Source organism: Psittacula echo (assembly GCF_963264785.1).
Source record: "Psittacula echo genome assembly, chromosome: 3".
Classification (NCBI taxonomy): domain Eukaryota; kingdom Metazoa; phylum Chordata; class Aves; order Psittaciformes; family Psittacidae; genus Psittacula; species Psittacula echo.
Window position 1 is genome coordinate 86,866,124 of NC_137736.1, and position 16,796 is coordinate 86,882,919.

Sequence of the window (16,796 nt, forward strand, 5' to 3'; positions counted from 1 at the left end):
TGGATAAAGAACTGGCTGGATGACCGCACGCAAAGAGTTGTGCTCAATGGCTTGATGTCCATTTGGAGGCCGGTAACGAGTGGTGTCCCTCAGGGATCGGTGTTGGGACTGGTCTCGTTCAACATCTTTGTTGGTGACATGGACAGCGGGACTGAGTGTGCCCTCGGGAAGTTTGCCGATGACACCAAGCTGTGTGATTCAGTTGATACGCCAGAGGGAAGGGATGCCATCCAGTGGGAGCTCGACATGCTTGTGAAATGGGCTGATGCCAACCTTATGAAGTTTAACCATGCCAAGTGCAAGGTCTTCAGTGAGTGCTCGCAGCCCAGAAAGCCAACCGTATCCTGGGCCGCATCAAAAGGAGAGTGACCAGCAGGTTGAAGGAGGTGATCCTGCCCCTCTGCTCTCGTGAGACCTCACTTGGAGTATCGTCTGCAGTTTTGGTGTCCTCAACATAAAAAGGACATGGAACTGTTGGAACAAGTCCAGAGGAAGGCCACGAAGATGATCAGGGGACTGGAGCACCTCCCGTATGGAGACAGGCTGAGGAAGTTGGAGCTGTTCAGCCTGGAGAAGAGAAGGCTGCGTGGAGACCTCATAGCAGTCTTCCAGTATCTGAAGGGAGCCTTCAAGGATACTGTGGATGGACTATTCATCAGGGACTGTAGTGACAGGACAAGGAGTAATGGGTTAAAACTTAAGCAGAGGAAGTTTAGATTGGATATAAGGAAGAAATTCTTTACTGTGAGGGTGGTGAGGCACTGTAATGGGTTGCGCAAGGAAGTTGTGAATGCTCCATCTCTGGCTGTATTCAAGGCCGAGTTGGATGAGGCCTTGGGTGGCATGGTTTAGTGTGAGGTGTCCCTGCCTATGGCAGGGGGGTTGGAACTGGATGATCTTAAGGTCCTTTCCAACCCTAACTATTCTATGACTTTATAATCAGGGCTTATAATGCCCATGATAGAACACACAATATGCAGAGCTAATCTAATCCAGTACCTCATTAGATAATAATTAGAATTTCAGTTAGAAAAAAAAAATAAATATCCAGAATATCAAGAATAATCCTTCACTTCTAATCGGAGATAATTTGTACTGCCACAGTCATAATATAGGTTTTAAATTTACCATGCAAATAGCTATTAAATGAATACCATTTCAGCTCTCAATGTTTTCTTTCTTACACTCTGTCTTCAGTACTACTCATTGAAATAACTCAGACATTTTTAGAGATCTGTCCATCTGAAAGATAGGGGTTTGTGCATGCATTTGCAAATAGGAGAATTGCCTGAGTGCATAGCATCTTTATTATAAGATCCTCAATATTCTATGTATTCGCTTTTCTTTAATCTTACAGATCCATATCCAAAATCTTAAAAAGCGTCTAATAAGTAATGTTTTTCCTTTTCATCATTAATGACTAAAAAACACTGGAGTGATACATGACTGAAATAAATTATAATACAATACATTTTAATGTAATTTAATGTAATTTTTAATTAAGTTAGCAGTATTTTAATTTGGGCTTAGTGTGCTTTACTTATACTGTGGCATCCCATCTGTTTTGTTTTATAGGTAAATATGTCTATCTCTGCACAATCAGCACATACACTGCACCCAAAAAATGAATGTTTTTTTGCTAAATTTATTTCATTTGTATTTTCATATTAAACCTGTATCTCCTGTTTCCCTAAGAAAATATACCATTGTATCTTTTCTACTTCCTTCCATCCTCCTATTCTTGGGAAATTATATTTTTTCCATTTTTCTGAAATATGTAACCAGAATTACTTTATTTTGGCCATGGAGACTAGGAAAAAGTAGTCGTCTACAGATTTCTAACATTGGTAAGTCATCCTATCACAGCCTGGGGTAGGCAGCATTAACCAAAATTGGTCATTTCTTCGAATTTGTACAGTTTGGAAGTTGCTTCAGTTAGGAGCTGGCTCTGCTGGCTGCCATCTACAAGTGATGGCAGAGAGAAGAAAGCTTCCTGAGCTCAGCTGGCATGTGATGCTGTCACCTTTTGCTTGTCACTGCAACCGGCATCTCGCTGCCTGTTCTTCCACAGCGCCACACCGTGGTAGTTTAAAATAAGTTGTTTGACTCTAGTGACTGATCTCACCTTAGAAGTAGCACAAATTAATGAGAAGAGGGTTTCTTCCCTTTTTCTGCTAGATGCATATGTCCAGGGAATATTCTAGAGTCTCTCCAGACCTGGTGGCAAAGAGTGACTTGTGGAACAATCTAACTTGTTCAGAATTAATGAAATAATGTGAGGCGTATGTCATAGACGCAGTGTTTTCATATCGCAGTTTAGATGCTTAGAATTGTATAGAGGTGCTTGAGCTTAGAAAGCCTGCTAAAATCCTTCTCAAAGTAACTGCGGGATAGAAGGAAATGCAGGATGGCCACCAGCCTGCCAGTGAGGAGTGGACCCTGAAGTGACTGCTGCAACCAGGTGTTTCTTCCATTTTTGTTTTACTGCTCCCACTAGAATCCAGTAAGGAACAAATATGTGTGAAATATAAGCATTCAGGACTGTCATCTTCATCTGATCATCTCACCTTTATTTTACTATCTGCTTTATCATTTTCCTTTCTTTTGTCCTCCCACCCACCTCACCCTCCCTATTCCCCCCTGTTTACCTCTCTAGTTAAATACAGCAAATAAACATATGGCCATAGAACTAACCAATATTTGCTGTTACCAAATTGTTTATTTTTGTATGCCTTCTTCAGCCTAAGTCTGGTTTTCAGTCTGTAGTACATTTAGTTGATTTTTTTTTTTTTCAGTGTCTAACTAAATGGGACCTATTTGTGAGTAGTTCCATACATACTAACACAGTAAACATAAGGTAGATTTTTCTGGCCCTGAAATCTACAGTGTGTTTAAATCCTGAATTTATATGGTTTTATTTACTTAAATAAAAATTAATAAATTTATAATTATTCACAATTCTAAGTGCACCACTACATTATTATTAATACAATAAAAATCACATCATTACAGTAAATCATTACATCAAAAACATTACAGTAAATTCAACAGTAGGGTCTTCATTGAGCATTTTGGTTTCTGGCAGCTTTAATTAAGTTTAAGATCTCTTTTTTCTCTTACATGTATAGCTAAATATATTTGTGTCTGTTTTTTCTTTCTGCTATGTTTTTTTCCTATGCTTCTGACAGTTTTCAGTGGCACCTGAGAATATAATAACTTCCTGCATCTGTGGAACAGAGACTTAATCTAAGGCAATGGGGCCTCCTATAGAACTATCACTGTTATGCGTGCCCACGTTATTTGGCTGTACCATGAAAAGACTCCTATGAAATTATAGACCCTTCATGACCTGTAGACAAGTTGAACCATGTATGGTTTCTCTCTATCAGCTGTTTCCAGCTTCCTGCTTTCTTTCTGATGTCATGCTAATTTAATAAGGGACTTGCCTATTTCTTCTTTTTCCAATCACTTAAATATTCTGTAAGTTTATAGAGAACAAGTGTGGTATAGAGAACAAGTGTTGATATGACAACTGAGAAAAGGACATGATTTCTGCTAAAACCAAAAACAAGCAAGGAACATATTTAAAGATGAATGAGGGAATAAAATTCCATCAGCTTTCTACTGACAAGTAGAAAGACAGAACATCAATAAAAAATTGAAGTACATACAACGGTTAAGTTTAATGTGACTCATAATTTACTGTTGATTGCTCAGTGATTACTTTCTGTGAAGGCAGATATCCATCATAATCACTTTGACCCACATAATCCCTTAATACTTGTATCACTGACCACCTAAATTCTGTGGGTGTTCCTTATTGAAGATATGTATATCAAAAAATGTCCGTTACAGAAAATACCTGCCATATTTCATATATATCTGAAATTCTTATATTGTTTTATTCATATAAGTACAGTTGTGATCTGTGGTTACCGCCTCACTACCCTTTTAAGTGAAAAACTTGTTTTATAAACATCCATTAGTTTGTTATTATCCAAAGTTTTTTGGAAAGCAAGTTTCACTCACATTCATGATGGCAAAGACTGTAACTTGGCATGTTATTACATGTTTAAGGATGTATTTATGACTAGTATACTTTTCTAGAATTTTGTGCAGTGAGATTTTGTTGCAATTTTCTGGTGCATTTTTGACAAGTCAGTTGGATTGATGAGTCACTCCTTTTCTGACTGTTCATCTTGTTTCGATTGCTCTAGTCACTCCAGTATATCAGGGACTAGACACTAACACCCACTATCAATTTTAGAAGAAAAAAATTGGAACTCTTATAGTCCCTGTTATTATCATCTCTAGAATAGATACTTAAAAATAGACAAATACTCTATTCTGCTTCCCCTGTTTTATTTACAGATGAAAAATTGACATGCATGTTAAAAAAATATATGCATGTAGCTCTATATAAAATGCATGCATTTTATATATATATAAACATATGTGTGTGTACATATATATAATATTAATTAAAGTCATGCTTACATTGAAGTTCTCACCTGCCTGCATGTTTACACCTGATAAGAAAATGTAGTGATGCTAGCCAGTGATGCTAACTGATGGATTTAAATGGTATACCTCTATTTTGATGTTGCATTTCACCTCAACATCACTTCCTTACTTTCAGGCTCTACCTGGACAAATGTCTGGTGTCCTACTACAGTGGAGTGCATACTGCAGTTCACAAAGTGGCTCTCATTTCTTTGAAATTGTTTCCTGACAGTATTGCAGGACTATTGCAGGGCACAAGCTTGCTGTCCTTACAGCAGCTGGTGGATGCTGTGGCCATAGTTCAAAGGATCTGCTATTAAAGGCTGAGTTGGACAATCTTATGGCTTTATTCCAGTCTGTAACCTAAATTTCTTACCTTTAGAAAGAAAGGTTTCTGGAAAAGGTTGTGGATAAGGAAGAACCTGGTGCTTATTCAGTTCTAATCCAAGCAGGGGACGGGACCATGAAGAGAGATGAGGGATATATCATATAATCATAGAATTATAGAATCATAGAATAGCTAGGGTTGGAAAGGACCTTAAGATCATCTAGTTCCAACCCCCCTGCCACAGACATGGACTCCTCACACTAAACCATGCAACCCAAAGCTCTGTCCAACCTGGCCTTGAACGCTACTAGGGATGGAGCATTTACAACTTCCTTGGGCAGCCCATTCCAGTGCCTCACCATTCTTACAGTAAAGAACTTCTTCTTTATATCCAAACTTCCCCTGTTTAAGTTTGAATCCATTACCCCTTGACCTGTCACTACAGTCCCTGATGAAGAGCCCATCCCCAGCATCCTTGTAGGCCCCCTTCAGATACTGGAAGGCTGCTAGGAGGTCTCCATGCAGCCTTCTCTTCTCCAGGCTGAACAGCCCAACTTTCTCAGCCTGTCTCCATACGGGAGGTGCTCCAGTCCCCTGATCATCCTCGTGGCCCTCCTCTGGACTTGTTCCAACAGTTCCATGTCCTTTTTATGTTGAGGACACCAGAACTGCACACAATACTACAAGTGAGGTCTCACGAGAGCAGAGTAGAGGGGTAAGATCACCTCCTTTGCCCTGCTGGTCACTCTCCTTTTGATGCAGCCTAGGATACAGTTGGCTTTCTGGGCTGCGAGCGCACACTGCCAGCTCTTGTTCATTTTCTCATCAACCAACACCCCCAAGTCCTTCTCCGCAGGGCTGCTCTGCATCTCTTCTCTAATATTGATATAGATACAACTAAAGAAGCAGTTTGGTTGATCAGTGTCAGGAAGAAGATTTGCAAGACAGAGTCCAGGCTTATGCAGAAAATGAATGCTGAAGTCTGGCAGTTGGCCAAATTTAATGTTAAGAAAGAGGCCAACTAGTGTGAGGACAAGGTTAAGATGAGAAACAACCTATCCTAAAACTAAATGTGGCCTTCTGCAGCATTAAGGCAAAAACCCCTGTAATAGGATTTTCAAGATGTCTCTGAAGATCAAGCCTCTGGAAAATCTCCGACTGTCACTGTGCGTTACAGGAACTCACACATCTTTTCTCACCAAAGCAGCATACTATGTAACCTACTTAGGAGGTGAATGTGAGCTCCTGGAGCTTTTTTTGCATCTTAAGGTATCCTCTGCAGACAAGCATGCCTGTGACAGGAATCAAAATGCCGTGAATGTTTCTCTGTATACTTTGAAGAGAGGACAATGATCTCTGCATAAATCTCCAACCATCTCTCCACAAATCATGCCCCTTATTTCCCATCCTCCAGGGGACCAAGTGGTGTCAGTTCCAAACTGCTGAGGCTGACACGCAGAAGATATAAAATGTAGATCAGGATCAAAAAGGCTGCAAGAGTGCTGTGTATTGTGAAGTGAAAAAATGCCTGCTGACATACTTTTTCACTTCCACTCAGTTCACCTGGGGTTTTGCTAGTAAAGCACTGTTTACTTGTAAAATTCCTAGTCCCTGTAATTTTTGACACCTCATCAGCCTCGTTGTCTTCTGAAAGCTTTGTTTCTAAAATATAATCACACTCTTCAAAATAAAATAAACTTTGGAGAGGTTTCTCTGTTATGTTAAACTTAATCCTCTGTATGCTACAGTCAAGGAACAGCCAACCACAACAGAGGATATGGAATGAATAGATTTTTGCAGAAATTTTGGCCAGTCTTCATCCCCAATCTGCAGGTCAAGAGGCAGTTGAATATAAGCCAGCTGTGTGCTCTGGTCACTTGTATTAGCAGAACTAGGGAAGTATAGGAAAGCCTCACCTGTACCTGGCACTGGTGAGGCTGCATCTGGAATACCATATTCACTTCTGGGCCCCTCACTACAAGGAAGAAACTGGGTTCCTGGAGCGTGTCCAAAGAAGAGCAGCAAACCTGGTGAAGTGTTTTCCTATTTTTTTAGCTGGAAGAGAGTTAACTTTCTTCCCAGTAGCTGGTGCAGTGCTGTGTTTTGGCTTTAGTCTGAGAAAAATGTTCATAACACACTGATGTCTTAGTTGTTGCTAAGTAGCACTTACCCTAATTCAAGGACTTTTCAGTATTTTATGCTCTGCCAGTGAGTAGGAGCATAAGAATCTGGGAGGGAACACAGCTAGGACAGATGATCTGAACTAACCAAAAGGATTCCATACTATAGTGTGTCATGCTTAGTATATAAGGTGGGGGGAATTTGCCAGAAGGTGCTGATCACTACTTGAGGATGATCTGGGCATCAGTCAGCTGATGGTGAGCAATTTTATTGTGCATCACTTGGGTTTTGAGGGGCTTATTCCTGTCTCTGATGATTATTATTATTATTGTTATTATCATCATCACCATCACCATCACCATTATCATTATTATTTTACTTTACTTCAATTCTTATACTATTCTTATCTCAACCCATGTATTTTTTATTGTTCTTTTCTGATTCTTCTCCCCATCCTGGGGAGGGACTATTCATCAGGGACTGTAGTGACAGGACAAGGGGTAACGGGTTCAAACTTAAACAGGGGAAGTTTAGATTGGATATAAGGAAGAAATTCTTTACTGTTAGGGTGGTGAGGCACTGGAACGGGTTGCCCAGGGAGGTTGTGAATGCTCCATCCTTGGCGGTGTTCAGCGCCAGGTTGGATGAGGCCTTGGGTGACATGGTTTAGCGTGGGTTGTCCCTGCCCATGGCAGGGGGGTTGGAATTAGATGATCTCAAGGTCCTTTCTAACCCTAACTATTCTATGATTCTATGAGTCTATGCTCCCACCAGGTGCAGGGAGTGAGCAAGCAGCTGCATGGCTGCAACCCTAGTTGCTGGCTAGGGTTATCTGTAACAAGGGTCTAGAAAGTAAGTCGTATGAGGAGTGGCTGAGAAAACTGGTGTTGTTTAGCCTGGAGAAAAGGAGGCTCAGAGGAGGCCTGCAGCTACCTGAAAGGTAGAGGTGGGTGTCGATATTTTAAATAAGGGGCAAAAAGAGAAATAAATATGTCTCCTAATTGAATGCAAAAATTGCTTCATGTATCTTATGGCTTCATGAAGCTAGCAGGGGATTTAAGACATCCAGTTGAATTGTACGTTATTGCTGCTCTGCTATGCTTATATACAAATTGAATTTAAATTAAAACTTTTCTAAGTTCAATTAACAAAAGTATTGCTTTCATGATATTTGTTTGCACTTGATTCATTGCTTTCCTATTCCAAAGAGTAAATGAATCCTAAAAGAATTATTTCCCATGGAATTCTAACCTTACATTATAATCCAAATAGTTAACTGTTAAAGCTTAATAATTTTGTTGGTTCTTTCTTTAGGGATATTTAAACTTTGAAAATGAAACACTCCTATGTTTATGTAGAAATAAAATGTTGGTTACATTGCAGATGAATTATCAAGTCTTGCTTTTAAGGATTAACTTAAAATCATCTGCATTTAAGTATTTGTGCTTTTGCTTTAACTTTTCCTACATTCATATTGCAATTAATGGAATGCATTACGTTTTCACTTTTTCAAATTTAGTTAATTATGCTTCATTTGTCCCTTGTTTTTGATAATAAACTCTTCATTTTGTATCTCATCTTTGTATATTTCATACAAGTGGTTTTTTTAACAGCAGAGGCTTCTTAATGGCTTTTTCATGATTAACTGGTAAGTTATTTTATACATAATGCTCTTTATAGCTTTTGAGTTCTTCTGTGAGAGTAATTCAAATAACTAAGTTCAGAAGTAAATGTTTTTGATGTATGGAAGCATTCTTTAAATATTTTTCTTGAGATTGTTAATACATTCTGTACTTCCAGCAGAAACATGTCTGAAAAAGCCTACATATAAGTACTTAAAATAAGAAAGAAAATATGGACCCAAATTAAAATGCAACTTCTAATTCTTGATGAAAATATCATGTAATCTTACAGGATTTTTTTTACACTTTATGTAAGATCAGAAACAAGTGTAACAAGATTAGTTATCTTAGATATGCCACTGAACTGTAAAAAAAGTTATACATATATACACACACACGCACACATATATGCACACATTCCAGGGACTACTTTGTCTAAAGAAACAAATATTTTCAAAGATGTTGGAAGCACTCAGAAATTAATATTAAAATTTTGACACTTTTAGGAAAAAAAAAAGCTAATGACAATTTTGTATGCATTTGGTATACATTATCCTATTATTCTATTATGTCTCAACAGGTGCTACAACTATTGAAAAGTACGATCTCAGAACAAACATCTGGATTCAGGCTGGAGTGATGAATGGCAGGAGGCTTCAGTTTGGTGTTGCTGTCATTGATGACAAGCTGTTTGTCATTGGAGGCCGTGATGGTTTAAAGACATTAAACACTGTTGAATGTTATAATCCAAAGACTAAGACTTGGACTGTGTTACCACCAATGTCAACACATAGGCATGGCTTAGGTAAGGAAAAAAAAAATATGAAAAAGATACCACATTCTTCAGATACGTAATTTGTAATGGAAAACTCAGCACTTTCAAGCTATTATAGCACTCTGAACAGTAGCAATAAGTGATTACATTGTTAATTTTTCTTGTTAGATTGCTAAGAATATATACAAGGTTAAAATACTTTTATATTATTTGCAAAAATAATATTGGGAAAAATAAAAAAAAAAAACACAACTGCAACAAATGAAAGGTAGAAGAACAAGGAAAAAGAAACCCTAACAAAACAATGAAATTTTAGATAGTCTAGGCCAGAAAGAAAATTCAAGTTTATATGCACTGATTTCAAAAATGGACATGTTTATCAAGCAGTCAAGGTATTACTTATTTTTATTCAAATCGTATGTTTTCATTTATGTAGTATGCTAGGAAATAAAGGCTATAAACACTCTACCAGTGATGGATTTATTTACTTTACAAAATATTTGTAACAATAGTTTTATCGTGACTGAGGGCATATTTTCCCATAGCCTGTTCTCAGATAAGTTGGAGTTTTTCTTTGTTTTATTTTGGTTTTGGATTTTTGGGTTGGTTTGGATTGGTTTGGGTTTTAGCAATATTATCCATAGCACTGTCAGCATTGATCAAACCACACTGTATTCCTATTCTCAAACAAATATACATTTAGTGGTGTTTTTAAAATTATTTTTTAAATTAAGCAGAAGACATTTATAAGGTTTTCTATTGTATATATCATATATAAGCTCCAATTTATTTGATTACATAAATAATTGTGATGTTTCAAAATATTCTTTTTTATTCTTAAATGTAAAATTATGAGGTTTTTTTTTTTTTTTTTTTCTTAAAGAAAGGAGTTTAGAATCTATAGGACATACCGACCAGAATATAACTTCTATAAGGTACAGAAATCAGTAGAAATGTGCTCACTAGCTGTTCTGCTAAAGTCACTTGGGTGTGACAGAATCATTACATCACAAAAAATAGAAATGGAAAAAATGTGCTAGGTTATAATGTCCATTCCCCTGAATGACAAACAGCAGCAAGTCCTTTAATGTACTACTGTGTCAATATCTCACAAAATGAAGATGCTCCCCTTTCCCCACCATTTTACGTTTATAATATGGATTTGTACAGTGGCTGGCACAATGCATTTTTGCTATTAAACATGTCTTTCTCACAATAAAAAGTAGTGATGAGAATGTATGTCATTAGCATCATGGCACTAAATAGCTCTGTGATTTAAAATTGTTTCCTAAGATTAAATTTAGTAACAATGCTGTAGAAATACATATAATGTCTCTTTTATCAGTGTTCCACAATTTTTGCAGAGTCTGTTGTTAGTTTCAATGCTGTTCCTGCTGTTCCCAGTGGTGGTGAAAAGGCAACAAGTTCAGCAATAACAGAGGAAAGTATTAATAAATCATTAGGGAATACTTGATAAAGAAAAAAAATTCCAAACTTTTCCTAGTTTCTGTAGAGCCTTGATCAAAACCCCTTTGTGATCAGTTCAAAAATATGTATCATTTGGGATCAATAATTCTATAGATGCTTTTGGTCAGTAAACTTAAAAAAATAACAGTAAAGCTGTTCAGGAATGACAAGGTTAGGACTGAAGAAAAACTTATATGTTTTCTACAGCAGTAAAAATGGAACATAAGGCATTTGGCCACTTGAGGGTTTTTTTTTGATTTGTGTGGAAACACTTCTGAATTTTATATCCCAGAAATTAGGGCTTTTTGTAAGCAACATGTGAAAGGAGGAAAGAAGTATGAACTGGGATTTTATTGGTGAAGATGAAAATAGTTAAATGCAGTTGTTTGGGAAGCAGTAGAGATGTGCTTTTGTTCTTTATTTGGAATTGCATAAATTGTGATATGTTATTTTCTGAGAAGCTTGGCTACTAATAGAATTTAATTGCTGCTTTTGTTTTGGTTTCTTTTTTTTTCCCAGGAATTCCATAAAATTATTATTTCAGTAAATTCTCTTTGTAATAAGAAAATAATCGCAGTATTTTTTCTTTTTTCTAAAATATGTATCGTTACATCCATGTAGTGATAGTGCAAGAGCTGTATTAATTAGATGTTGTATACAAGACTAGAAGTAGGAATCCATCCTTTAGACTGATGTCTTTTCTGTTGACACCAGCAAACCTGAGAAACAGAAGACAAAATCAAAACCCATATAGCAAAGGCAGAAAGAGACTGAAAAAATGAGGAAGGGAAAAAATATAAAGCAGATTGGGGATTACAAATTCAGACAAAAAAAGTGGAAAAGTGGGTGCAAAATTGCTTCACAAAAAGACTTGATCGGCTACAAAAAAGAGGAGGAGGGGAGAGGAAATACGGAATCAATTTGAACTTAAAATTTCAAATACAGTAGGACCATGTTTGTTTTGTTGTTTGCTTTTTGGTTGGGTTTTGTTTTGTTTTTTTTTAAGAAACTAAAGATTGGTACACACCTTGTCTTTCCAAAGCAATTTTGCCTCAGTGAGAAAATTAGGCTTCCAGTATAGTGCAGGAAAAATGGCATTCTTTTCAGATAGGTGCCCTAAATTTTCTTGCCCTTTCCATGAATTACAAAAAGAGTGTCTAAGCTCCTATTTTAGGCTAGATTTATACTGTTTGTTAAGCCTAGACTTGATCTGTAGATTTTTGGCTTTGTATATACACTGATTTCACTATTTATATTCAAACATATATTTGCAAGATAATCAGCATGGGAAGAAGGATAACCATGGCATTACCTAACAAACTCATGTGCAGCTTACAGGGCAGGCAGGTTACATATTTTTCCTTCTTCCTTCTTCGAGAAGAATATTTTGCCAGTTAAAATTGTCCAAGTGAAAATGCTAGAAAGTCTATGAGAATATTCACTGCTGATTGGAAAGCCTTAGATTTATTTATATAGCATATTGGCCTAGAGTGAATGGTCCCAGAGGACATAAAGAGTTTTTGTATCTCAGTTTACACAGTGGATTATGGCTTCAACCCATTATTCTGAGCCAGCTAAATATGTAATGTAAATGTATTCTTAAGGACTTAAGGGCTATGCTTAAAGTTAGATGGCATGAATACCTGCCTATGTTATGATTGTAATGAACTGACATGTACAGGAATGAATATCTAAAAGGCTAAATTCAAGAATCATAAGTGGAAAGAAAACACAGAAAGTTAGGGAATTGTAGGGTAAGATATCTCAGAACATCTTTGATGATGAAAATAAGAAATGGGATTATGTGTTTTCACAAAGGTCTATTTCTGTATTTCATTGGAGAAAAATGACCCACCTGGTTTTTTAGACCCAGCTTGATTTTCCACTTCCATGTGTAGTTGTCCTGGGTTCAGCAGTAGCACTAATTTTTCTCTTTCTTAGTAGCTGGTGCAGTGCTGTGGTTTTGACTTTCAACCTGGGAACAGTGCTGATAACACCGATGGTTTTAGTTGCTGCTCAGTAATGTTTACTCTGAGCAAGGACTTTCTGAGTCTCATGCTCTGCCAAGGAGGAGGGAAGCCAGAAGGAAGCAGAGATAGGACAGCTGACCCAAACTAACCAAAGAAGTATTCCATACCACAGCACGTCACGCCCAGTATATAAACTGGGGGGCAGTTACCCGAGAGGGCAAGATCACTGCTCGGTCGGGCTGGGTATCGGTTGGCAGGTGGTGAGCGGTTGTATTCTCTTCCCTTGTTATTTCCTTGATCTTTATTATTATTGGTGGTAGCAGTAGTGGTTTGTGTTATGCCTTAGTTACTGGACTGTTCTTATCTCAACCCATGGGAGTTACATTCTTTCGATTCTCCTCCCCATCCCTTCTGGAGCAGTGGGAGGAAGGGGGGGGAGTGAGTGAACGGCTGCGTGTTTTCTTGGTTGCCGGCTGGACTTAAACCACAACAATTCTTTTTGATGCTGAACATGGGGCCAAAAAGAGGGGAAGAGAATACAACTGCTCACCACCCGCTGACCAATACCCAGCACGACCCAAGCAGTGATCTCGCCCTTCCAGGTGACTGCCCTCCAGTTTGTATACTGGGCATGATGTGCTGTGGTATGGAATACCTCTTTTGTTAGTTTGGTTAGCTTAAAGTCAATGCTTCTATCCACTGAAATTTTCTCCTCTGCACTTCTAAGTACAAGACTTGATAAAGTAATATTTCCTAAATTATGAGGTTCAATCAACTTTTTATAGATTTAAATTTACGTTAAATGCTGGGGAAAAAATTATAATCCAGAACACAGACACCAGTCGAGATGGAAATTTGCAATATAGGCATGGGACTTTACAAAACCATTGTGATTCTTTAAGATGTCTATACATATTAAAAGTTACAGAGAATATAAATGTAGTTAAATGTCTTATGAGTATTAAGAATAACAAATGTTATCTAAACTTTATTAAAGTGGACAGCTTACAACAACAGTTGGTTGTTGTTTTTTTTTTAAAAGGAAGGTTATTTTGCTTTTTCCCAACGTAGAGAACTAACCACCATGCACTATTGAATAATGATAATTTAATGTGCCTATTCAAAGAGAAATTTTGAAGCTTTCTTGAACTTTGAAGAAAATCATGTTCTATTCATTCAGAAAAAAATGGAGAAATGCTAGGCCAAATATTCATCATATTACTCAGATCATTTCTAGTGATTTTCTGTATCCCAGAGAAAAAACTGTTAGATTCATAAGCAGACTTGCACGACAGAGTTGTGTCATGAAACCACTATTAATGGAATGATAGTGGAAAAAATCTGAAGATATTTTTATTATTTATGACATTTGAAATTTTTGAGATTAAAACCTTTTGTTAATAGAAAAAAAAAATCAATTGAAGAGCTTGTTCACCAGGAGAAATGCATGATCCTTATCGTCAGTCAGTCATGACCCTTACTGTTGAGTCAAGGGAAGAAGCTAATATAAATAAAGAAAATCAGGACTGAAGTGCAAACTGATATAAATTTAATGTTATTTATGCAAAATGTCACAAAAATTCAGGTTTGCATAAATAATTTACCCTGGCTTTGGTTTGATTCTTTCTACATGGTAAATCTCAGAAGGAAAATACATGTAAAAAGACATTAATCAATCTAAGTCTATACATTTTTAAATTCATTCAGTTATGACTTATACAGTATTTTAACTACTTTTAAAAATATTTCATTGTTGTCTCTTTCAGTGATTGAAAATTAATGAGATGCTTTCCAAAGAATTTTAAGATTTTCAAAACGTAATTTTTGTTTAACAAATATTTTTTAGCGTGTGCGATAGTTTAAGACATATTTACAGACTACAGTTCTAGAGACCTAAAGATTAGGGTACGATTCATCCCCCCAAGTAGGCATATATACAATGGAATAGAACAGATGAGGTGACAGTCCCATTTCCACAGAAAAAAAAAGAAATGTTTAGTATTAAATAATTTGTGGCTTGGAGCAGTTCCTGCCTCTCAAGGTACAACTAAGATTATCGAGTAGACTGCAAACTGGAAATCTGCTTCCTGAATCTCTCTGTTTTCATGAATGATGGCACTCTTTAGACCTAGATTGAAAGTTAATTTTCAAGTCAGTGAGAGTTTAACTTTCATCTTTTATTTTGAAAACTGTTGCCATGGCAGTTAAACAATGATGTTATTTTAGATTGAACTTGAGTCCCAATAAATGCATGTTTGTCTATAGAGTTACAATCTATCAAGAAAGCATTTAGGGCATAGTAGAAACCATTGAATAGACTAGGAATATAAATAAAAGCTTAATACAATCATAACAGTTACATTCTTGGTAACTGGAAAAGAAACAATAAAAATGTGAATAATAAAGGGGATTATTTTTTCTTCTTTATCTGCTCACTTGCAGAGTAACATTTTTTTTTTCTGTATCACCATTAATGGGTTACAGAGGAGGCAAAAATGACCAATTTACATCTTCTGTTAAGAGACAGACAAAGATAAGTAAGAATTTGTTTTGTCTTGGTGTTTTGGTTTTCTTTTTAAAGTTTTACAGCAAAATATTCCCAAAGTTTACATATGTTGTTGTACGTAAAAGAAACCACTATGTGGAGAGAAAAAAAAATACAGAGGTGAATAAACAGATATGAGATTCTGAGATTCAGTTTTACACATCAGGGTAGATAGAAACCTTCAGTGTCCTTATGGACAGGAGGCTTAAGATGAAAGGCAGGAAGAAAGAGCTGTCAGCAAAATGAGGACAATTGTATTACCTTTGAAACCAACAGACCAATCTTATAGTAGCTTATACCCTAATGGTATGATAAAACTATTATTATTTATGATTAATTACTTTTCTCAAAAAGTGCTGCAAGCACAGTAACTACTTATAAAGAATTCTGGAAAGATATAATCAATTTTTTTGCAGAATATTTGCTACAGTGACATAAGCTAGAACAATACTTTCAGTCATGACAAACATAGTCCTATATTGTGTATGTGCTTCCATGAGTATAAACAAAAATGTCCACCACTTTGTTATTTGTGTAAGAAGAAGAAACAGTTTCCTCCTCGTTGTAGTTTAACCCCAGCCAGCAATTAAGCACCACACACATATTAGCTCACTCCCCCCAGGTGGAAAGGGGAAGAGAATCAGAAGATTACCAGTAAGATGATCTGGTAATCAGAAGATTGCCAGAAGATTACCAGTAAGAATGGTTGTGGGTTGAGGTAAAGACAGTTTAATAGGTAATGCAAAGCAAAACAAGGAAATTAATTCACTCTTCCCATCATCAGGCAGGTGTTCAGCCATCTCCAGGAAAGCAGGCCTCCATCACACCTAACAGTTACTTGGAAAGACAAACACCATCACTCGAAATGTCCCTCCTTTCCTTCCCCCCCCCCCCCCCCCCCCCCCCAGCTTTATACACTGGGCATGATGTCATATGGTATGGGATATCCCTTTGGTCAGTTAGGGTCAGCTGTCACTGCTATGTCCCCTCCCAACTACTTGTACATCCCCAGCCACTCACTGGAGGGGTGGGGTGAGAAGCAGAAAAGGCTCTGACTCTCTGTAAGCACTGCTTAGCAGTAACTAAAACATCGCTGTGTTATCAACAGTGTTACCTGCACAAATTCTGAAAATAGACTCACACCAGCTACTATGACAAAAATTAATTATCCCAACCAAAGCCAATGCACAACATTAATCTGCTTCTTTTTCTTTTACATTCTTGTACAAAAGATTATTCACTGGCATTAATTTAACAATATGTCTGGAATGGAAAACAAGAGAAAAACTCATGTCCCAAAAAGGTTCCTTGGGTCAAAATCCTATAGGAAATATCTTGCTTTTCTACAATGGTAAGTTTTGCAGGTATATCAGCATCTCACAAAGCAGTGCTGTGCTGGATATCTATGTTCCCTCTCTCTATGTGGTGATTTCTGTGCACATACCCCCGGGTCCTTCCCCCAAAA

The 16,796-nt window shown here is 37.0% G+C and overlaps 1 protein-coding gene across 2 annotated transcripts in view; it reads left to right on the top strand.

The window, feature by feature from the left end:
- Positions 1-16,796, top strand: part of KLHL1 (kelch like family member 1) — a gene marked incomplete at both ends in the record, with an annotated part of 228,888 nt that overhangs the window by 187,649 nt on the left and 24,443 nt on the right. For both annotated transcript variants that reach the window (XM_080614309.1, XM_080614310.1), the window contains one exon: positions 9,155-9,379. In XM_080614309.1, coding sequence (XP_080470435.1) covers positions 9,155-9,379 — 225 coding nt within the window. The remainder of the gene's footprint in view (positions 1-9,154; positions 9,380-16,796) is intronic.